Source organism: Mytilus trossulus, chromosome 4 (genome assembly GCF_036588685.1).
Source record: "Mytilus trossulus isolate FHL-02 chromosome 4, PNRI_Mtr1.1.1.hap1, whole genome shotgun sequence".
NCBI classification, from domain to species: domain Eukaryota; kingdom Metazoa; phylum Mollusca; class Bivalvia; order Mytilida; family Mytilidae; genus Mytilus; species Mytilus trossulus.
Genome location: NC_086376.1, coordinates 6,116,074 through 6,141,853, shown reverse-complemented (window position 1 = coordinate 6,141,853; position 25,780 = coordinate 6,116,074). Strand labels below are relative to the sequence as shown.

The following is a 25,780-nucleotide window of genomic DNA, read 5'->3' as shown; positions in this document are numbered from 1 at the left end:
ATTGTAGAGTTATTAGGAATGGAATCAACACAAAATAAGTAATCATACATATATCAAAATGCATATTTAAAACGTCACGTATTTGTGTGATTTTTTCTTTTTTATGAATATACAAATAAAACTTTTCAAATCCCTGAAAGAAATGTTCAATATATATAAGATGTGGGAATGAGTGTCAATGACATATCATTTAACTTAAACGTCTTTGATAAAACAGGAAGGTTTAGGTTACTGAATAGTTTAGATTATGGAACTTTAATTTGATGATATTTCGTAACGACTTTATTTTTTAACAAAGAGTAAAAGGTATTATTTCCCTGTATTTGTTTCACTCAAAAGTTCACAAACCAACTGATATTAGTTTTAACATTTTTGAACAGAAAATAATTTCGTTTTCTAGACCATGTTTTTGTTTTCTTTATTTATTTTCAAGATTAGTCGATTTTCTATTTCAGCACCCTGCTTTTCTCTATTTTATATTTATATATTATTATAATTTTTCATTTATTTTTTGCGCTTTATTTTGCACATTCAGTTAGTTTATGTCTATTTTTTAAACCCAATACAGACCCTTACGCGAGGTACAGGCAGAGAAAATGAACAGAGGGTCTTGAAAAATTTCGTCGATAGCAAACTTCAGCAATCTAGAGACATGAGTTTTTTTTCATTTCATTGAAGGCATGTCATAAAGGATTAAAAATACCTCTCTTGATATTTTTTAATATATTTGATATCACAACAAAGAAGAAGAAATCACCTACGTTTACATTGACTTATATATATATATTTAGGTTGCAATATTCGGACAACACACGCTAATGTTGTTATGAAAAAAGGTAAGAGTATAAGAGTATTTCACATTGACCTACTTAATAGACGTCTACATACGATACCACATTACATTATTCTATACACTACGAACCCGTATACACAGAGGCTTTTCGTTGACACATTATGATTGTGTGATCAGAGATATTAATTAAGTCATCAAATAATGCACGTTTAACCTATACAGTAAATTTGAGAATAGAAGGCCAATAGTTGTCATATGGGATCTGGAAAGACAGTTTCTCGTAAAGACATCAACACTTTTACAGTAATGCTCCATTAAGAAGTACAACGAACCTTCATCAATCGGTTTTATGCTAACTGATGTTTTTCTTTATATTGAACATGAAGATAAGATGATGTTATATTATTTCCAATAAAAAAAAACTAGAATTGTATGTTCTGAATTCAAGTAAAAACTTAGGTTTGAATATCTGAAAAAAAAACCTAAGGAGCAATTATTTGCCATATGGTCCAAGGACACAGTTATCGTCCTTTGGTTTTCGTTGTCTATGTAGTCCCTAGTGTAAACAGTGTATAACTTGCATGTTTTATTTGATACACTTTCCCAATGTATTTCTTGATATTAAATGCATGAAATATTTTAAAAGTAGGGGGATGTAATTACATGTTTAAAAAATATGGGTGCTGAATCTTTCAATATTAAGAGTAAACGTTTTCTCCCGGCTAGAATTCAAAATAGCAAAATTCCATGTAGATTCCTTTAGAAAATGCACTATTTCAGAGGTACCTCCCCTTTAAATTCCAATTAGAAAAACAGTAAAAATCGAGCTAAATTAATTCACACTTGTAAAAATATTAATATTTATAAGTTATAAGCTTATAAGCTTATAAATTTGTTTTTTTAAATGCAAATTCACATTTATTAACTGCATTCCTGCATCAATTTTTGCGAACTTGATTGAACATCAACCTTAGATTCTCTGTTTTTCACAATGGAAGATGGCGAAAGACACCCAAACCACCTTAAATAACGAGAGTTGTTGAACCTCTTTCTTTTATGGTCATAACTCTCAATGTGAAAAAAAAATCCGCCAAATGTTGATCTAGTTTTTTGCACAATCTGAAAAGACGTCATATGCCTTTTCTTGTGTTAAGCTTCAATATTAGAAATACTAAGACTTTTTGTACGCCTCAGAATGAGCGCACATTTTTAGAATGAAGCGCTTACGCGCATCAAATATAAATGTACTTGGGTCACGATTTTACACCCCAATACAGTTACAAAAAGAAGCATTCAATTCTTTAAAAATACCAGTAACTAATGAGTACAAACATGATTTTAAATTATATCATAGTTGGGGAAATACACAAGGAAGTGTTACAAGGTAAAACTTTTCCAATTTCACATAAAAAGCATGGTATGAATAAATTTTAAGTTGTAAAAGAAACTAAATAACATGGTTTTTTTAAAGGAATCATGAAACCTTATACAGATCAAGGACATTAACACCAAAGAAATTTTTGAACCTTCATGATTTTAAATTTATAAAAGTGTTCCTTTCAATTTTTAAGAGACACCTGTCGTTCTAACTAAATAATAATGGTATCATACAATCTAATGAAGCAAATCATTGCATATCCACTTTCTCAATTTTTGCCATGTTAAGTCATGATCATGACAGTCTTCTGGCCACTGGATAAATAATACATAATTCCAAATATGAGTAAGCCCTTCAGGTATATCTTTTAAAGTTATGTCTTTAGATATGACTATGACATTTTCAATGTTCTGCATACTTATTTCATGTTTCACTCTATCAATTTCAAACAGACAGTCTTGCGAGTCTTTAAATATTGGAGTTAGCAAAAATATAACATGTCTACTGTTTTCTATGCTCTCTGCCTCTGCGTCATAAAATGACTCTCCGCCGTAAAAGTCGCGATCTTTAACGCATATTTTAAGTTTCCATTCGTTTTCTAGTTTCGGAATAAAATATTTTTTAATCCAAGGTATGCAATCCCCTCCATACGACACAAAAACGTCATATGTGTATTTCTTACCATATTTCTTTTCGACAATCTTTCGAAATATGCGATAAAAAAATATAGCTATGTTCCATCGTCTATTGTATAATAAAACTATCAAAGTCAAGATACAACTTGTTCCTAATAAAATGGAAGAGACCATCAGCCATATTGAATTTCTACAGTGGGAAAATAATGCATGCATGTTTTCATATGCTTCAAGTACGGTTATCACAGTACCGTTTAAAAGTGTACATTTGTATGATCTATTGTCTAGATTTACTTTGGTTTCTTGTATCCATTTTATGAAATCCAAATTGTCGCACTTACATTCAAATGCATTGTCAGCAAGAAGAAAATTTAAACCATGTTTTTGATTCATTAAATCCGCCCAAACACGAGTTTTATAATCTATTGTTGGTAGTAAGTTGCTTCTTAGGTCAAGTACTTTGATATCATTTTGAGAAATTATCTCGCTTGGAGTGGACTGAAACAAATTCGTAGACAAAGATAATTCTGATAGATGATCAATATTAATGAATAAATTTTCTGGTAAAATATCAAGACTATTATCCGACATATCCAAATGATTGAGGTATTCAAATTTTCTAAAAAGTGCTATAAATCTTTTTAAAAACATGTCATCTGAACGAGCACGCATTATATAAAATAACCTAGCACTTCTCCACAAAAGATATTTTACATTTAGGAAATTAACAAGCTCTATTGTGGACAATGTCACATGAAAATGACCATCTAAGACCAAAGTTTCAATTTTGTATGAGGCGTTTCCTTCAAACAGAACAGCATTGTTTGTATAACTAAACGAAATATCTAGGTAAGTCAAATTGCTTCCTCGACGTATAAAGAATAATCTAGAAATATCCTCACAGAGTACATTACCCAAAACTAATTTTTCTAGAGAACGAGGCAAATATATCACATTGTTAGACAAATGATAATCTTTTCCGTAATATTGACGAAAATCATTTGCGTATAGCTTATATCGAACTGGAATAAAAGAATAGTCAAATGTTTTCAATGTAACAGATTTGTTAAAAAATGTTTTTAACTCGTCCATATGTCTCCCATTAGCAAATGCAAATCTGTTTCCTTTAAAATATAAATGTTTTAAACACTCTGGTCGATCAAATGACAATAGCGAGTTTTCATCAAAATCAACTATCCCGTTGTCTGATAAATCTAAAGTTTCTACACAAACAGTTTTCAAATATCTCATCATGTCTGTTGTGACCGTTAATGAAAACGGATATTCCTTGTTATTGAAAATGGGACAGTTAAGACCTCTAAAATTCATTTTTTCAATAGTCTTGCCTTCATATGGTGACAGCATGTTAAAAGCCTGTTTCAGATGCATGCATGATTCTTCAAAATGTATTTTGGTAATATTAGGAAAAGGCACAAGAGCATTTCTTTCCACTTCCAAAAAATTTAAATGACATCTAGTCAATTTCAATTCGTCTAGATTCGATGAAAAGTTTTCAAATGTGTATCCTCGTAAATATTTTAAAAAACAAAATTCAAACGTTAATGATTTCAGATTTTTCAACTCTTGAAATCCTATTCCGAAAATCGGATTTGGAGCCATATCTACTGCCAAATATTCTAGCTTTTTTAAAACAGCAAAAGCTTGATGAGGATAATGGTATAAATCCACAGTCGGTTGATTCGGAATATTCCGTCGTATGTCCAGATTTGTTAAATTTTGCAACGGTAAAAACATGCTTGGTGTATAAACATATTTCAGGTTCAAAATATTGTCAGCCATATTTAGAAACGTCAAACGGGTTAATCGATAAAATGCATGTTCATCAATAATGTGAAGTTTATTTTTAGCCAACGATAAATTGTGTAACAAAGTGTAACTTTTAAAAGAGTAGTTACTGATTTGACGAATTTTGTTTCCACTTAGATCCAGAACGTTGATATCCCCCGGAAGTGACTGTGGAACTTCGCTAAAACCTCTGTTACTACAGTCCGCAAACTTAACCCGTTCTGATAAATAATCATAAACTGTTATGTTACATTCTTGAGCATATACTAAATGAATTAAAATGAAAAACCCTGGCACTATCTGATAAATATAGTTAAACATCCCAATAAATATATATTTTTTTTAATAATATATCGTTATTGATATCACTGTTTATACACACACACACCCACATAAAACGAAAACAGAATCTCTTTGTTTTTATATCTTATATAAATTCAGATGTCAAAATTGTATCAGTCCATATTCATGGTTATAACTATCGTACACTGTTTTTAAATTTTAAATATCTTGACAAACCGACTATTTGCTATGTAGATTTGGCAAAACCTATAACAATTGATGAGATATTCAATACGCTTCAATTTATATCATGTAATACATTTTCTTCCGGGTAACTATTTTTATGTGAATTTGAAAAATATGTAACCACGCATGTGCAGAAATATTAGTATAATTCACTAGCTGAATTGACCGAGTTAATATAATAGTAAAGTATACCTCACAAATATGAGCTTTATATCATTAAAAAAATCATCAAATATTAAAAAATAAAAAATGAAATACATGATTAAAAAAAAATAGAAAAAAAATAGATATTTTACGACTTCATCATGAAATTTATTTTTTAAACAAAAAAAAGTTTGTATCAATAGCAACACGACGGATGCCAAACATGGAGACGGATCAGATTATGGTCCAGATCATCCGAGATTGCTCTCGTTTTTTGTGGGGTTCGTGTTGCTCAGTCTTTCTTCTTATTCATAAGTTCTGTTTCGATAAAAAAAAATATGTTTTCAATTTGAGAATTGCTTTACCGTAGCAAGTAAACATTCTTACAAATACATCTAAAGAAGACCGTTAAGGTGTTGCTGCTTCAGTTTTCGAATAACAATTTCATTTAAAAGCTATAGTTGTAAACAAATTGGTCGAAAATAAATAAATTTCTTTGTCTATTTGTGAAAATCTGAATATTTTTCTAAAGATTGAAAAATGCTCTTCGACATTGCTACGAAGTCCTTTTTTCATAAACGTGGTTTTGAATAACAATATCAATGAACTCGGAATAAACGAAGCTCCTTTAGATAAAAAAAGAAAATACCCAATGGTTCTTGAAGCAAATGTTTGCGTTCCGATTGATTTGTATTGTATTATCAATATGTCCAAAAAGTTGTACTCGTGTGCACCAGAAACCAAACTAATATACAAATACTTCGTCCGTACAAAAAAAAAAAATCTTACTAATGTTTTGAATATCAGATATATTGATTATTTTGTGTCAGTCAATTACGTATGTACCGCCTATAAAATCATCTTAAAAATAAAGAATACTACCAAACGAGATAGTAAGCTTTAAATCATGACATTTAAATGACATTGACATAGAATGTTGCCCTCAATCCAAACCATTGCGAACATGATGATTTCAACTGCTTTTAATTGTCTCATTACTATATCGAAGCTGAAGCATATCCCGTATCACGCATCTTCGCCAGCCAAGGGTTACGATCCACTCCCGCTCTCTTCACCCTTGGCGGATTGAGATAAAATTTCGCAGACACAAGGTAAGGATTTTTATTGGTTGCAGGCAAAACTCGCTGCATCCAATCAAAAAGCGCCTAAAACATGATCACGTGTAAATGTAGAACGTGTTTGTAAACAATTACCACGTGTTTATTGTGCAACAAGACTTTACATCCCTAAACACACGACTATATTTAGTGACAACTTGAATGTTTTTAATCAACCAATAGAAGTTCCTGTGTATATTTCATGCACAAATGAATACATGTTGACGTATATTTTCATTTCCGGCTTTACCAAGTGTGTAGAATCTAGACGCTACCGTGTTTTTACCTTCAAATTGAAGAGTTCAAGTGCTACCATTGTTCAAGAATAATGTATTCGGAATGGGCTTGATTTTTATCTTCCGATAGATGGCGCAACATTGTTCTCACAAATGTTGGCTCAATCCGCCAAGGGTGAAGAGAGCGGGAGTGGATTGTAACCCTTGTCTAGCGAAGATGTGTAACACGTTGTATGGCGTTTAAATAACTCAGCTGATATGTAACGCTCATGTATGTTCATTTCACTAACGTCATTAACAGGGGTGCGCCCCGGCATAAAATACAAACCAACATTCTAACATGTTATCAGGTAGATAACTAATAATCTATGAGCTTCGGTGGAGGAGGTGTATAAGTAGTCAAACTACTATATCACTCGCTGAGGTATCACTAGAATGTCATTACTAAGATTAGTTAAAATCCCGCACATGGCAAGTGAGTCCAACTCCAATGTTAATTGAGTGGAATTGTAAGTTTTATATAAACAGTCAGTGATCATCTCTGAGCACTCAGGTGTCATCCATCAATACAAATTGACGCTGCGAAATACTACAAAAGTGTTGAAAGTTGCTAGTTACTAAAAGTGACACCACATAGTTTTATGGTCATCATTACGACCAAATTTATCTAAACGATATGTCGGTAATCTTACTGAAAGTCGGTAGCGACAGGATTTTCTTAAGCTCTATTTGAACTACTGTCGTCGAGCCTGGTTTTGGAATTATCAATTTTATATGTTTTAGTATATTCCCCTGAATATGATCGATGATATAAAGAGGAAAAAACACATTCATATACAAGGAAAAGTGTTAAGTTACCATTGTCAGAGGCCAATTGAGTTAATCCATATAATTAATACATGTTTATTATAAGACTACATGATATAGAACTGCCATGTTATAAAACCCCAGTGTGTTATATAGATAAAGTCAATGAACTTTAAGCACGTGTAACTGTTATAATGTCAATCAAGATAAGATAGGCGGAGTCTCTATAAACGTAAACATTGACCAGATGATATAGCAATATCATTACAACCCTCCTCTTGAGACAAGCAATTAATTTAACACAGTTCATTAAGTCACATTGAAAGTCTAGCCAGTTTGCGTTGTATGTTGAATCTAATTAACTACGATAAATATTTACAAACAGCATGCAATTTAACGATCATACGAAATTACTTTAGAAAATCACCTGTTGATCAATAAAGAAAATAGAGAAAATGTTTTCTCACATAAGTAGTAAACGTATACTAAATTAAATAATTTTGATGGACAAATTTGAAGAAATTGTGATTATCAATTTAAATAATTTCATACAAACGTAAGGTCAGGATAGACTTACGGGGCGCCGAATGGGACTCTTGTGGTTTTGTACAAAATTCAATTCTGTCATAACAAAATCATTTTTGTCTTACAAAACTATGTGCTACAGACTTGTTTTGTGAGAACTTCAATTTTGTGATGACAAAATTCATTTGTGTAGACAAAATTCATTTTTGTCATGACAAAATTCATTTTTGTCATGACAAAATTCATTTTTGTAGACAAAATTCATATATGTCATGACAAAAGTCAATTTTGTCTTAAAGGTATGCAAATATAAACATATTTGCATACAAAATTGACTTTTGTTACCTGATATGGAAATTAAATCACAAAAGTCAATTGTGTACGGTAAGATTCAATTTTGTGAGACAAAATTAACTTTTGTGAGACAAAATTGAATTTTGTGAGACAAAATAGACTTTTGTGAGACAAAATAGACTTTAGTGAGACAAAATTGACTTTTGTGAGACAAAATTGACTTTTGTGAGACAAAATTGACTTTTGTGAGACAAAATTCAATTTTGTCATTTTTGTTGAGACAAAATTCAATTTTGTCATTTTTGTTGAGACAAAAGCCAATTTTGTTAATTTTGTTGAGACAAAAGTCAATTTTGTAAATTTTGTTGAGACAAAAGTCAATTTTGTCAATTTTGTTGAGACAAAAGTCAATTTTGTCAATTTTGTTGAGACAAAAGTCAATTTTGTCAATTTTGTTGAGACAAAAGTCAATTTTGTCAATTTTGTTGAGATAAAAGTCAATTTTGTGACGACAAAATTCATTTTTGTGATGACAAAATTCAATTTTGTAACAACAAAAATTGACTTTTATGAGACAAAATTGACTTTCGTGAGACAAAATTGACTTTCGTGAGACAAAAATCAATTTTGTTGAGACAAAATTCAATTTTGTTGAGACAAAATTCAATTTTGTTAATTTTATTGAGACAAAATTCAATTTTGTTAATTTTGTTGAGACAAAATTCAATTTTGTTGAGACAAAATTCAATTTTGTCAATTTTGTTGAGACAAAATTCAATTTTGTTAATTTGTCGAGACAAAATTCAATTTTGTCAATTTTGTTGAGACAAAATTCAATTTTGTCAATTTTGTTGAGACAAAAGTCAATTTTGCCAATTTTGTCTCACAAAAGTCAATTTTGTGTAACAAAAGTAAATTTTGTGTAACAAAAGTAAATTTTGTGTAACAAAAGTCAATTTTGTGTAACAAAAGTCAATTTTGTGTAACAAAAGTCAATTTTGTGTAACAAAAGTCAATTTTGTGTAACAAAAGTAATTTTTGTGTAACAAATGTCAATTTTGTGTAACAAAAGTCGATTTTGTATGCAAATTAGCTCACAGAAACCAAACTAAACTAATTTAAATACAAAATTGACTTTTGTCGCTCAATTTTCAAATTAGGTAACAAAAGTCAAGTCTGTGTAACAAAAATGAATTTTGTCATGACAAAAGTGACTTTTGTCCGCTGATAGATAATTTTGTATGACAAAATTTCAAATTTGTAGTATGATACAAATTTTGTTAAACTGAACTCATTTTTGTTGAACAAAAGTCACTTTTGTCCGTACAAAATTGAATTTTGAGTACAAAACCACAAGAGTCCCATTCGGCGCCCCGTAAGACTCTCCTGCCTTTTCCTACTCGATAAATCTGAGCAAGGGCATTATTCTGTCCCTTACGGCACTACTCATATTCCCTTAAGAATTTAACACTCCTCTATTAGTCGAGTAGGGTTTTTGACAGATCTTTCACTTCTTCTAACAGACGATGGTTCTGTAGGTTACAATACACTATTAGATTTTATGGGCGCAGCCATTTTATGAGCATAACATGGTATTCAGAATTAAGAGTATGGCGAATCCTGATTGGTCGATATGTGCTCCCGTTATTTTTTTATTTTTAGAGACTTCGTGCACTCTGCTTTATACAAAAGGCAAAATAAAAATTATTCCGTAGCCCTAAAGGCACTGAGATGACTTTTCAACGCTAGGACAAGACCCGTATTTTTAAGGGCAAAATTGATAGGCATGGGAGATAAGTACAAAATACGCTAAGAAAAGCAACGCGACCCTATATTTTTTAGACCAAAAAATACTGTCCTAATAACTTTTCTTTGATTCTAGCAAGGTTTCGTTAAGAAAATCAACTTTCTAAAGTCTGTATCTCGAAAAAGGCTACCATTGTCGCCTATTGGGAAATTAATTGTTTATTTCAATCTGTAGATTGTTCATCAGTCATATTGTCGTTGTTATTGTTTTCATTTGCCTCTTCTAAAAGTGTTTGTTCAATTTTGTCTTCTTTTGTTTTCACTAAATGTTTTCTGTTTCTTTTGAAGATTTGTCCTTCTGGTGTTTCAATCACATATGAGTTCGGAGTGTTATTATATTTTACAACAGTTCCTTGGTCCCATTTTCCTTTCGGCTTGTGCTGGAATCGAATAGTGTCATTCGGTTGTAATTCAGGTAATGGTTTTGAACTTTTATCGTAATATTGTTTTTGATTTATTTTTTGTTGTTTAATTTTGATTTGCGTGTTCTTCAAATTCCCACATTTTGGTTTCAAACGGTTCTGTATTGTCGGAATAGTTGTCCTCAGTCTTCTATTCATCAATAGTTGAGCTGGCGAGTCAAGATTTTCCAACGGCGTATTTCTGTATTTTAACATAGCAATATACGGATCTTTTCCGTCCTCTTTAGTTTTGCTTAGCATTTTCTTGACGCTTTGAACGAATCTCTCGGCTAATCCATTGGACTATTGATAGTGTGGACTAGACACTGTGTACGGGGCGCCGAATGGGACTCTTGTGGTTTTGTACAAAATTCAATTCTGTCATGACAAAATCATTTTTGTCTTACAAAACTATGTGCTACAGACTTGTTTTGTGAGAACTTCAATTTTGTGATGACAGAATTCATTTGTGTAGACAAAATTCATTTTTGTCATGACAAAATTCATTTTTGTAGACAAAATTCATATTTGTCATGACAAAAGTCAATTTTGTCTTAAAGGTATGCAAATATAAACATATTTGCATACAAAATTGACTTTTGTTACCTGATATGGAAATTAAATCACAAAAGTCAATTGTGTACAGTAAGATTCAATTTTGTGAGACAAAATTGACTTTTGTGAAACAAAATTAACTTTTGTGAGACTAAATTGACTTTTGTGAGACAAAATTGACTTTTGTGAGACAAAATTGACTTTTGTGGGACAAAATTCAATTTTGTGAGATAAAATTCAATTTTGTGAGACAAAATTCAATTTTGTCATTTTTGTTGAGACAAAATTCAATTTTGTCATTTTTGTTGAGACAAAAGTCAATTTTGTAAATTTTGTTGAGACAAAAGTCAATTTTGTTAATTTTGTTGAGACAAAAGTCAATTTTGTTAATTTTGTTGAGACAAAAGTCAATTTTGTCAATTTTGTTGAGACAAAAGTCAATTTTGTCAATTTTGTTGAGACAAAAGTCAATTTTGTGACGACAAAATTCATTTTTGTGATGACAAAATTCAATTTTGTAAGAACAAAATTGACTTTTATGAGACAAAATTGACTTTCGTGAGACAAAATTGACTTTCGTGAGACAAAATTGACTTTCGTGAGACAAAAATCAATTTTGTTGAGACAAAATTCAATTTTGTTAATTTTGTTGAGACAAAATTCAATTTTGTTAATTTTGTTGAGACAAAATTCAATTTTGTCAATTTTGTTGAGACAAAATTCAATTTTGTTAATTTTGTTGAGACAAAATTCAATTTTGTCAATTTTGTTGAGACAAAATTCAATTTTGTCAATTTTGTTGAGACAAAAGTCAATTTTGTCAATTTTGTCTCACAAAAGTCAATTTTGTTGAGACAAAAGTCAATTTTGTGTAACAAAAGTCAATTTTGTGTAACAAAAGTCAATTTTGTGTAACAAAAGTCAATTTTGTGTAACAAAAGTCATTTTTGTGTAACAAAAGTCAATTTTGTGTAACAAAAGTCGATTTTGCATGCAAATTAGTTCACAGAAACCAAACTAAACTAATTTAAATACAAAATTGACTTTTGTCGCTCAATTTTCAAATTAGGTAACAAAAGTCAAGTCTGTGTAACAAAAATGAATTTTGTCATGACAAAAGTGACTTTTGTCCGCTGATAGATAATTTTGTATGACAAAATTTCAAATTTGTAGCATGATACAAATTTTGTTAAACTGAACTCATTTTTGTTGAACAAAAGTCACTTTTGTCCGTACAAAAATGAATTTTGAGTACAAAACCACAAGAGTCCCATTCGGCGCCCCGTACTGTGTGTATGAATCCCCATGATTCTGAAAATTGTCGAAATTCAGCTGATACGTATTGCGATCCTGAATCACTTCGGACTTTTGATGGTATGCCGTGTCTCGCAAAAACGGATTTCATGTGTGTTATAACGCATGACGCACGTATGTTCTCTAATTTCGCAATTTCAAAATATCTTGAGTAGTAATCTACAATGATAAGGTAATTGTTATTGTTCCAATAAAAAATATCGGTACCAACTGTCATCCACGGTAGATCCGGACATTCACTTTCGGACATTGGCTCTTTTGTGTTTGATCGTCTGCTTTCTAAACACACACTGCATTTTGAAATAAAATCAGTTATCTGTGCATTAATTCCTGGCCAAAAAATAGAGTCTCTTGCTAATTTTCGGGTTTTTTCTATTCCCAAATGTCCTTCGTGTGGTTTGTTGAGAATATTCTTTCTCATACTTGCTGGTATAATTATCTTCTCTCCTTTTAGGATAATTCCATTTACGTTTGATAATTCATCCCGGAAATTCCAATACTCAAAAACCTCCTTGGGAACCTCATTTTTCTCATCTGGCCAGCCGTCTATTATTAGCCTGGTCAGTGTTTGTAAGGTACCATCCTTTGAAGTTTCTTCCGTTATTTGTTCAAGATTTCTATCAGACATTGATGTATTTCTTATGATCATGTTCACGAAACACTGTATATCATTTTCCACTTCATTATTTGTGTTGATCTTTATCGGCGCTCGCGATAACATGTCTGGAACTATTAAATCCTTGCCTGGTATGTACTTCAGTGAGAAGTCATACTTTTGTAACCTCAGTAACATCCTCTGTAGTCGTGGCGGAGCACACCCTAGAGATTTTCTCACGATCATCTCTAACGGTTTGTGGTCAGATTCAACATTTATGTGTTTACCATACGTGTAATCGTTAAATCTTTCCAATCCAAATAGCACACCAAGTAATTCTCTTTCTATGTTGGCATATCTGCTTTCGGCATCTGTCAATGATCTTGATGCATATGCAACAGGTTTATTGTCCTGTATCAACATTGCCCCTAAACCGCATTGGGATGCATCACAACTTACAGTTACTGGTTTTGACACATCGTAAAAACTTAATACTGGATTCCTAGTAATCAGTCCTAAGACTAAGGTACAATTTTCCTCTCAAACTGAGAAGTTTGTTATCAGCAGCTGTAAATGATACTAATGTGAATTTAAACAAAAGTTGACATATTTATGATATCAACACACGCTTGGTTTCAACATCCAAATTCCTCTGTTTTTAATGTTTTACTGTGAAGTACTTAAGTGTGTAGATAAGTAATTATATATCTGATTACACATCTGAAATCTTATTATATAAAATAAGACAATAAGTTTTAGTAAAGATTTTATTTTATTTAAAGGACATTTATATTTTTTTTTATAAAGTATACATTTTTCTTTATGAATTAGATAATTATTATTTCACAACACTGAAACATGTATTTAATTTATATTTTCAACATACATTTGTTTTCGTGGTTTCTTGATTCATTGGAATAATGAAATTCTTAATCTTATTCAGTTTTATATATGTTAATGTAAAGTTGAAATCCACCTTAAATCTACACATAAAGTAATAATATTTGATATGAAATTCATCATTTAAAGAAAAAAACCCATTCTAATTGCAAAGAACTCAATGATAAACTTGTCCAGTAATTACTGTTTGATTTAATACATTCATATTATATGACCAGTTTGAACTCCTTAAATAAGACTTAATGACAATACAATTGAATACCGTAAAACTAAATAGATAAGAACAAGTAACATGTAAATAATAATTGTTTTGATTGATATTGTTTATCATTTATATATCTTGTTTGGTATTGAAGCCAAAGGTATTTTTCTTCTGCATCCTTTTTGTGGTGTTTCCTTCTGTTTTCTTTTTCTTGTTTGTTCCTTTCCGGTTGATGGAGAATTCAAGCATATTAGGTCATTTATGTCACCAATAAATGAATCAGGTCCCAAATCATATTCTATATCTCCAGATTCGGTTTTTCTTAGACACCCTCTTTCTAAGAAATTTGGTAGAACAGCATTTGATTTCCCTACTGTCATTAGATAATCAACCTGACATCCTATAAGAAGAACCAGTCTGTCTAATACAGATGAAGGTGGCATCCAAAGTTGTAGACCTCTAGTATTTTTTGCAAGAGGATCGTTCTGTCTTTTTTGTCTAGGCTTGATGGTTAATCTCCTTACTTCTTCTAATGACAATTTGGAAGAATCTACTTTATTTGGACAGTACAATTGTTTGACAAAATCTTTATATAAACTACAGTCGATTGTTACTGAATGAACAGCTTCAAATTGTATATCAAACAAACTGCATCGTAGTCGAGGTGTTTTCAAGAAAATTTCAAGTATCTTTTTATGTGACATTCCATGAAATGTTGGAATAAAATCATTGCCTCCTAAGCAAAGTGGCAATGCAATTTTGATTCCAATATGTTTGTCCTGCAGCTGTCTTTCAAGCACCTCCAATATTCGAGTGATGCAATACAAATCATATATTTTTCCAGGTTTTTATAAAAAGACATACACTGGTATTTTAAAAGTGCTGTCATCTTTTCTTGGCCAAGGTCTTGATAGTGCAAAAAGATGTATAACAACAGCATCAATGTCACCAGATGTAACAATACTCATTACAGCCTCCCCACTGCCAAGTTCATGTTCAATTTCAAAAATCCAGTCTATCTGTGCCATTTCTGCCTCACCTTTAGTTTGATGGATAGCTGTTAACATTTCTGAAGATTCAAAACCATTTTCCTCTGAATATTTGCATCTCAGAGGAACAGCATATCTTTTACAATGGCAACTTTCGCTTTCATCTTCACATTGACAGCCTTGGAGAATATATTTACTGTCAAAGTCTAGTGTTATATTATTATTAATCTTAAGTTTATCTGCATGTTTTGCCAAGTATGTGCTAATCTGGATCTTTCCTTCTAGTGTACTTGTAATAGCTTCCTTCTGAAATGTGTGCTCATTAATCAATTCAGTACTTAGTTTTAGATGTACAATGGATAAATTTCTTGCTTTTTACCTCTGTTCTCTTGTAGCTGCTTCCAGGTCATCGGGGGTGTAAGAATATTTTTCTTCACATACAACTAGCCTTTTTAATCTTGGAAGCATCCCAAGTATTGGCTTAAGAACAGCTTTTTCAACAAAATTTAGATACACTGTCCCTGAAGGAACCTTACACTTACACTTTACACCTGCAAACTCTATGGTTGCTACTTTAACACTTTGCATTATTTCTGTTGGCGGGCTTTTCTTCTGCCTAATCCATGCAAGTTTAGCTGTAGAAAGTTTTTCATAATCTGCTTCTTTCAATGTATCTAATGAAATATTGTCTACTTGGAAGTCAGGATTGTCTACAACCTTTAGCAAAAGGCCTAAAAGGGCTTTTTGAATACCAGTAGCTTTAAGGACTTTGGGCTTTGTGCAGTCTGGCTTCACTATAGCTTGACAAGCATTCATTGTTGATGATAGATGATCTAGATTTTTGGTTAGTTTTGTAACTTTCTTAACCCTCTTTTCCTCGGCTATATCTTTCTCAGTCTTGTCAAGCAATGCTTGTTTAAACTTTGTACGACAAATGACTGTGCCTTTAGATTTCTTTACTCTGTCAACTAATGGTTTTGGACCTAGTGTTTCTTCTGCTTTTGGTAAGTCGTCCTTTCTACATCCAAATAAAGATTCTGAAGCTGCAAACTTTTGTATCAAATACCTTCCAATGTCTGATGTTGTAGTGTCCAAGAGAGCAGAAGACAGCATAGTATTTTTTTTGGCATACACATTGTAAGATATAATATTCACATCAGATTCTAGCCCATTTCTCCTTAATATAAGCTCTGCTGTTGGTATAACATGCTTTAGGTCTGTATTCTTAATAACTGAAAAGGGCAGTTTTTGCCTCAATTTACTTTCAATATGATTTCGTTCAAGGTGTGCTTGGCCTAATTCATCAATGATTGACATTCGCGGTATGATGGACTTGATGGAACTTCCAGAGCGACATCCTTTTACAACATCCCTATGGTCCATTTCTCTTTGAGAGTCCAAGCCGAAATTTACAGTACCAGTCCTGTGTGGCGTAGAGTTCAGTGCCATTTTCAATTTCTGATGATACATTCCTGCAGTATAGTGTTCGTGTAAAAGTTGTGTAGTATAAGCTGCATAAGATGAAGCCCCATTAAGAAAAGCAAAGGGCAATGACGACTTTACAGCAGCTAACAACAAACTATATCCCTTGCATCCACCAAGACGTTCTTAAAATGCAATTGCTAAAACTTCATCACAATGGTTCATCATTTCTTTGTGAAGAGTAAATGTTGCATTCCTGTTAGTACCATGCTCTATAAAATCACCAAGCTGATTATCCCAGAATGACAACAAGTTGTTGTAGTTTTTATCATCCATGTCCTTAATTATTTCTTTGAGTTTCTGTGAAGGCAACTGCATAATGAACTGTAAAAAGAAACATAAATGTAATGAGAGGCTTAATCTCCAAATAACAGTCGTTGCATCATCAATACATCTTTCAGACAAAAGCTTTGACCATTCATCTGTATTGTCATCACGCATGTACTTTAAAAGATGAACCAGCCCTGCATTCTTATACCCAGAAAAGATGTTACAAATTCTTGATTTCCGCAAATGTAAGATAGGAAACTCTGGAAGAAATATTTGGTACTTTGAGCATTTCTTCATCAATGATATCAAATTTTTCCCGATTTTATGATCTGGAGCAAACAATATTCTATTTTGCCCATCTTTGTATGTTTGTTGCTGATCTGACTTGATCAAAATATCATCTAAAATCTCTCTAAGTTTTGATTCATCGTCGTCTCTTCCAGTATACGGTGGTGGATGCCTACAAAGAAGGGAAGGTGCATCATATGCCTTAAAGTTTAGAACTTCAATTAAAGTTGGATATATTTGTTCACTATTGTTTTCAGAGTTGTCTCTGTCATTGTTGTCACTTTCATCATGAAAAACAGAATGAAGGTCTTCAATATCTCTTTTATCAGCTTCAAGAATGAAAGATTCTGGATCAAATGGCAGCTCAGCATTTAAAAGTGCCCTTGTCAAATCTGTTATATCTTCTTCAATGCCTGTTCTGTCTTCAATTTCTGTACTGTTATCAGGAGTTTCCTGTAAAAAAAATGAATTTGTATCATATTTTGTCGATTTCATATGTCAAGGTCATTTAAAAATATGTTTCCCTGGTTTTAATTTTGGACACTATCTCATTTAAATCGATTTCTCTTATATTTTTTAAAAATATAATGCATTGAATAGCAATGAATATTTATATTTTTGAAAATTATTTTGGATAGTTTTGTTCTATTATTGAATTGTGTTCTGACAGTTGTTTACCATTTGTTTGATGTGTTTGAGATTTTGATTTTGCCATTTGATTAGGGATCTCCGTTATGAATATTCCTAAGAGTTTGGTATTTTTGTGACTTTACTCTTGTGTATAAATGTATCCGACTATGATTTTCTAGAGACTAAACAATTAACTTGTTTGCAAGGTTTTCTGTTGATGATTTTATTCTTAACATTTCTTGACTATTTTTTGTTTTATTTGAAATAATGTTTTAAGACTGACCTCCTCGAAACTCTTTATTTCAAACAAATCATCCTCAACACTTTCAATAGAGACATCCAGCTCACTAAAAGCTGCCCCTAATGATTGAAGAGAAGTTTCCAGAATCTGACTTTCATTAATCTGGAGTGATGCCATAGAAACATCCCAAAAATCATAGTCTATTGTGTCCTCATTCCCTTCAGAATGTTCTTCCCTCTCTGTCTCAATAGAGGGTTGTATTTTGGCGAGTAGAGTCTTGATATATGGTTCTGAAATATACAATATAGGAATGCGATAAATAATGTTAATTATAAGTGTTTATGACATTAGTTGTATTTTTTTTTATTGTAAAACTTATAGTATATTTTATCTTTTAAGTAGCCAAAATGAAGAACTTACATTTTTTGCATCATAATTAAACACTTAAAGCACATTAGCCAGTGTTCGTTTCATTCTGGATTGCAAATAATTTACTCAAAGAAATCAGTACTTACCTATTTTTATGGTCTATTGACCACTGGATAAGCTGACAAAACTTCTTTATATCTGAACTCTCTTCTTCTGTCAAAACTGTCAAGCTATTCAACCCATCTGTTTTATTGATTTTGCATCTTTTGCGGCAATTACAATTGTCAACTAAGTCACATATGTCATCATGCCACTCACGTGTTACCTTAGAGTCATGTGGAAGTCCTTTGATAGTAACAGGCAATGTACAAATCTGTTGAGACCTATTTTCACCAGGATCTGGATCGCTATGAAATCTCAGTCTTACTAAATTGTCAAGCATCAACACAAAAACACATTCACGTAAACAAAGCCTAGACTTTGACTGTTCATCAATTGTTACATATGGAAAAGAATGCCTTTTCAAGTATGTATTGTAGTAGCAAAGATCAGGGTCAGCTTTCTCTTTCAATTGTCTTTCTGCTTCTTTTAAACTTAGGGTAGTACCTGTATCAGATGTTATATCAAACACTGTCTGAATATTTCTATAATTCAGCAGAAGTTCCTCGGTGTTTCGGATTTGCAACACACCTATGTAGGTTCTATTGAAGACATTCAAAAGTGTATCGTATAATGAATACATGCATGATATTTTCTGTTCAACAAGAGCTTTAAGATCTTTAGACTTTTTTATGGAATTTCTATTGATGAAAGTTTCAAATAATATCTGCATGTGCAGTGGAACACCAAGTTGCCATTCTTTCAGGTTGTTAAAACTCTCCAATCTAGTGGTTCAATATCTGTGTTTGTTTCACAGGAAGGACAGCTTTCTACAATTCTCTCAATCTCATTGTCTTCTTGTTGGTGAATATGAGTAAACACTATATGGTGATGAATTCGTGAATTAATGTAATCATCCCTTAGTATAAAACGATTAAAACTGCCTTTAGAATTTTTGTATCTTGTCAGTGAAGTTGGTCGACAAAATATGACAGACCAGCATTGAATACTATGTTTGTTTTTAATCGTACTTTTCATTAATAGTGAAATGTCGTGGAGGTTGAAATCCTCAATCATATCTGGTAATTCAACAATTACATGGATGCCTTCGCCGTGTGAACATTTCCGTGTACAGTCAAAACACGCAATATTTTCAAAAATATGTTCTATGTTGAGGTCTATACCCTGTTGACAGATGTCTTGCTCAATTTTGTTCGCCAAATGAAATTTATTGTCAATCGAAATTCTTATAGTTTCATAGTCTGAGGCGAGATCCTTCCTTTCAGTTTTCATCTGTATTGTTTGCTTTTACTGCCTAGCTACATCATCTACACTTACGGTGAAATGTAATAGTTTTTTCCAAATCTTCCATTTCTGCTGTGTGAGTTCTTCACATTCAAGATTTACGTTGTTGTACAAGTGAAAGTGATATTCAAAAAGACATATTATTTTCCATTCTTTCTCCAAAAATAGTGGCTTATATTCAGGATGTAAGTACACAATTTTGTCTTCTGGAAGTTCTATGTTGTTAAAGAATATGTCTTATATGGCAACATTTTTAAAGCTCTTCTTGGCAATTTCTTGATATAAGTCAAGACATGAGCAGTTTTCAACTGATTTGATTGGTTCTTTTCCTTTAAATTTAGACAGTATTATGTTGACCTCATGCACAATTTGCTTAGAAATATGAAGTGAGTTTTCATGGTTGTAACAGTACCGAATTATTCCTGTTAGACTCACAAATGTTTTATCATCTACAATTTTGGAGTCACTTTTTAGATCTCTCTTTATATTTTTGAAGTCCTTCAATTTATCATGTTCTTTACTGCTTTTTTTCAATAAATTCACAAATAAATTTAAATCACACCACTGATTGTTCTCCTGTACAAAGATTGATTTTAATGATGGGACATTCATGTTTCAATATCTATAATTAACTTCTTTCTCTCCATCTTCACCAATTTTCGTGGTCTGGAAATGTTTCCTCACTCATATTCTAAAAAACATTTGTGATGTCAAGGCTTATTTATAAACAATCAAAATGGTAAGGGTCCAGTATTTGCATGGTTTTACGATATGGGATGACAAATAAAATGTCACTATTTTTCCAAGCCCCCTCTACTGCAATAGTGGATAAAAATTTTACTTTTTTTTAAAAGACTAAACAATTAAAGCCCCCCTTTTTTTCTTCTTTTTCCAAATATCTATGTATATATTTTAAAAATATAAAATAAGTATCTACATATAACACTGTAAATTAAACATTGTATCAGTAGAACATGCAGAGCTTCAAAGGGAGGTTGGATGTTAAAAATGTTAAAATTAAGTATTTTTTTCATTTTTATTTGAGCTGAGCATAGCAAGAATCCCCCTAAAATTTCAAAGCCCCCTCTCAGGCCTCTATAGGTTACAACTGACCAGTCCGGAAACAGCAATTTGTAGAATTTATTTTTAATTTGCATTGCTAGATATTAATCTAAAGTCTTTTTTCAACTTGCAGCTAGATTAATTGATCTTGGTTATACATGCATGTATTATGGTTATATTTAATTGATATAAATTTCTTAATTTGTAATTTAAATGTATATGTATAATGAACTTACCAATTTATTTTCTTCTTTTTCTTCCTTTATCTATACATTTTCTTTGTTCATGTGTTGCTTTTTTTATTTCATATTAAAACATAAATATACGTATACAAAAAATTGCACTTAGCCACTGTAACATTATCTTTGTTTCTATATACTGTACATGTGTAACCCTAAAAGTAATAAACCTGTCACAACAATTTAAAAATACATATAACTATGAATAATGCTGCTGATGACAAACTTCTCAGTTTGAGAGGAAAATTGTACCTTAGTCTTAGGACTGTAATAATGTCTTTTAGTTTCTCAAATGCTTGTTGCTGTTCATGTGTCCAAATAAATTCATTTTCTTCTTTTAACAGCTTTTTGATAGGCTCTGTAACTGCTGACATAATCGGACCAAACTTTGCTAAATAATTAATTGTCCCTAGTAGTCTTTGTATTCCCTTTTTGTCTGTTGGAGCCGGCATTTCTTTGATAGCCCGTATTTTTTCCTGATCGGGTCTTACTCCTTCTGCGCTTAGAGTATGTCCTATGTACGTCACCTCTTTTACTCGAAACTTGCATTTTTCGGCATTTAACGTAAATCCAACTTCTTGACATCTGTTAAGAACTGAGCGAAGTCTATCATCGTGTTCCTTTCGCGTTGTTCCCCACACTAGAATATCGTCGATATCAGTTTCAACTCCTTTTAAGTTTTCAAACAATTGTGACACTCGTTTTTGAAATACTTCTTGTGCCGATTTAATTCCAAAAGGCATTCGTAAGAAGCAATACCTCCCGAATGGAGAGTTAAACGTAGTAAGGAGCTGGCTTATTTATCCATACGTAACTGCCAATATCCACTATTACAGTCACAAAATTTTGAATTTTTTTAAAAGCTAAGGATTTTCTTATCCCAGGCATAGATTACCTTAGCCGTATTTGGCACAACTTTTTGGAATTTTGGATACTCAATGCTCTTCAACTTTGTACTTGTTTGGCTTTATAAATATTTTGATATGAGCGTCACTGATGAGTCTTATATAGACGAAACGCGCGTCTGGCGTATTAAATTATAATCCTGGTACCTTTGATAACTATTTACAGTCTAGTTTACTTAGATATTTAGCACCTGTCAGTCGTGTGGTTATGTTCTCTATTGTTGGTAGCGCAAAATGTTCTCTTTTTATCGCTTTATTCAAATTTCTTGGATCTAAACAAATCCTCAACTTTCTTGTTTTCGGCTTTTCTACAACAACCAACGAATTCACCCAGTCTGTCGGTTCGTCGACCTTTCGGATTACTTCTTTGTCTTCCATTTCTTTTAATGTACCTTTCAGCTTTTCTCGAAGCGCGGCGGGTATCTTTCTCGGCGGGTTTATTACAGGATTGACGATTGAGTCTATTTTGATATGGTACGGTTTTTCTAGACATCCTAAGCTTGTAAAGACTTTCGGAAACGATTTGACAGGATCGTCAACGTCTGCTTGTACCGTCATAATAACATGAATAAGACCTAACTCATTTGACGCCTTGAATCCTAATAGCGGAGATTGATTTGTGTCCGTCACAAAGAATTCACAGTTTTTGTCTTTTAAATACAGCGAACATTTTCCTTTTAACTTTGAGTTTATCTCCTGAATAGCTAGTAAGAGAAGTGGAAGTTTTGCTTAATTTCACGTTTGACAATTTCTTGTAAATTGAAAGCGGTAAGATGTTGACTTGATCACCAGTATCTATTTTAAATTGTTCTGTCTTACCTTGCAATTTGAATGATGTAAAGCAAGCATTTTCTTTGATTTCCGTTTTTCTGTTTACTGCTCCTACGTAGTAATTTTCACCGTCCGATTCGCATGAAAAATATTCATCTAATCCGTGAACACTTTTCGAAAACTTTGATTTACAGAACTTCTGATAGTGATTCGGTTTTTTGCATTTATGGCACTTTTTACCGTATGCAGGACAGTTTCTTTTCTCGTGAGTTGTTCCGCACTTTCCACAACTGAAACTCGACCCTCGCTTCTCGTGATCTCGTCTGCTCGGACCTATCTTTGCATAGCCTTCATTTCGGTTATTTCTTTGGTGTTGTGTTTTCCTCCTCAAAGCGTGTACTTGTTCTTCCTCATTCAACGTCTTCATCTGTTTTCGAGATTCTTCGTCGGCGCGACAAATACCAACAGCTTTGTCCAGTGTCAACCCATCCTCTCGAAGTAAACGTTCTTTTACTCTGGAAGAGTTCGTACCACAAACTATTCTATCACGAATGAGTCCATCTTTTAAGTGTTCAAATTCGCAGTTTTTTGCAATTAACTTCAGGTCTGTTAAATATTGATCAATACTTTCACTTGAATTTTGAACGCGTGTATCAAAACGATGTCTAATTACCGTTACGTTCTTCTTCGGGATGTAATAGTCCTCGAATTTTTTCAACAGTACTTGAAGTTTGTCAGCCTCACCTTCACCGAAATTGGAGTATTATAAATTTCTCGGCCGTCTAACCCGATAACATATAAAACAGCTCGGCACTGTTCCTTTTCTGTTTTTTTCACTCATAGCTATCTCTAGGTATAAGCTCATTGTTTGTTTCCACCTTTTCCATTTTTCGGATAGTTTATCTTCATGGGAAAAATCCATTTCTGGTGGTTGCTTGAAATGACCATCCATTCTTTCTTTTATCTTTTCCCCACCAAACAATAATGATAGCATTTGCTATGAACTATTTTAAAGTCGTTTTCACATCTGACACCATGTTATGTTACCATCTTGAGAGGCCAATTGAGTTAATCCATATAATTAATACATGTTTATTATAAGACTACATGATATAGAACTGCCATGTTATAAAACCCCAGTGTGTTATATAGTTATTATCGCCCCTGATTAATGGCGGTTGGTGGAAAAATTCACTGGTAAAATATTCTGAGAATCCTGTTTTTTTTAACAGTTTCCATCATTTAAAATACACCAAATACTTATATCAGAGAGGAAGAAACACTAAGATGACTTCCGATCGATCAATTATATTTACAAACATTTATTTACGCTGATTTACGTGTGTGCACATATAACTATATAAACACGTGTTGACTACAAGCCGGTCATCATGGTAGATTTAGGCAAATTGAAAATTGACCTATCGATGGACAAAACCATTAATGACTATCCTCTTTCATCTCTCCCATCAAAGCAAAACAAGAGGACTGGTAAAGCAAAATTAAGCCTTTTCGAGCAAATTGACCCAAACTAGTATGATGAACATGCTAAAATCATCACATTCTACACAAACCTTGACAGAATCCAACCATGGATAAAAACACTAGATATTTACTATTATGACAATCTTGGAAAGGAACCTGATTATGATATTGAATGGTATGACGAACCCAAAACATGGGAAAACCGAAACAACAGTGGAAATTCTGTGATGATTGAAGTATTAAAAAAGGGGGAACTTCAATTTAATATTACATTTTTTGTCACAACAGGAACAATAAGAGTACAAGGCAGTCATTATTATGAGTTTGTGGATATTCATTTTCCAATTCTGAAAGATATTCTTGATAAAGTTCTTACAAACATATCACAAACCAGTCCTACTAATACATGTATTTCACACGAATGTCATGATGACAATAACAATACACACATTAATAAATTATGCCCTGTTGACAAGGTCACTTGTGTATTACCTGACTCCCAGACTGGGTTTAAATCAGTACTAGTACAAGAAGATCAACCTCAAAAAGATGATTTTCAAAGGCATGAATTAAATTTAGTTGACACGCTGGCTAAAATAGAACACAGTCACAATGAAAACTTCAGCAAAGTATTAACTGCTGTTAAACAATGCAATGATGATGTTCTAGTCTTGGGAAAAGGTAGAAAAGACGACAATGAGATATCAACATTACAATTAAAATATAAAACCGTACAAACAGAAAAACAGACTTTGGAAGTTAAATTAAAACACGAGCAAAGCAATATTATGTTAATTAAAGCTCAACATGAAGATCAAATGAAATGTCACAATCAAATACTGGAGGAGACTAGAGCAGAAATGAAAAAGGTATTAACTACTTCAAACTCTGAGATCGACTTTCTATCGGTAAGCCTACAAACCAAAAATGAAGAAATTGACAAACTAACTGATACTCTAAAACGACATACTCAACACTTGGAGAAATTACAAGAAGAAAATATCTCTCTCCGCTCCCAAATGATTTCTCGATTTGAAGATTTTCATCTTGTTAATGCAGACACGAAATATACTGACAAATCTAAACTTGACATTGATAACAAACCAACAATTATTTTAATTGGTACATCCAATACCAAACGTATCAATGCAGAGAAGCTATCGCCATCATTTACAACCAATAAGGTTACTGCTTTCAATTTAGAAGAAACTAAACAAGCTATTTTGGAGATATCGGATATAATTCCAAATCTAGTAGTGTTTCATTCCCTGACGAATGATTTGAAAATAAAATCACCACAGCAATGTGTAGAAGAAATACAAGATATTGTCAAGCTTGCACTTCAAAAATGGCAAAATAGTGGTTGCATCATCTCTCTTACTACTCCTCGACTCGACAGTGTAATTTTCAACACAAATGGACAAATCATAAATGCCTTGTTGAAACATATATATGATGACAATAAAGATGTTCTACTTGTTGATCATGGCAATATGTTGCCATATGGAAACCCAATTGCAGAGCTACTAAGTGAAGATAAATTTCATCTCTCTGACTCTGGCGTGTCTCAGCTATCGGCAAACTTAAAGCGTGGAATACACACTGCCT

General features: G+C 32.3%; 1 protein-coding gene across 1 annotated transcript; it reads right to left on the bottom strand.

Moving 5' to 3' along the window:
• Positions 1–1,486: 1,486 nt before the first annotated feature.
• On the bottom strand, positions 1,487–4,933 carry LOC134714413 (toll-like receptor 3). Its single transcript, XM_063575654.1, has one exon. The coding sequence runs from the start codon at positions 4,931–4,933 to the stop codon at positions 2,408–2,410; it is 2,526 nt and encodes an 841-aa protein (XP_063431724.1). The 3' UTR covers positions 1,487–2,407.
• Between the last annotated feature and the right edge of the window lie 20,847 nt (positions 4,934–25,780).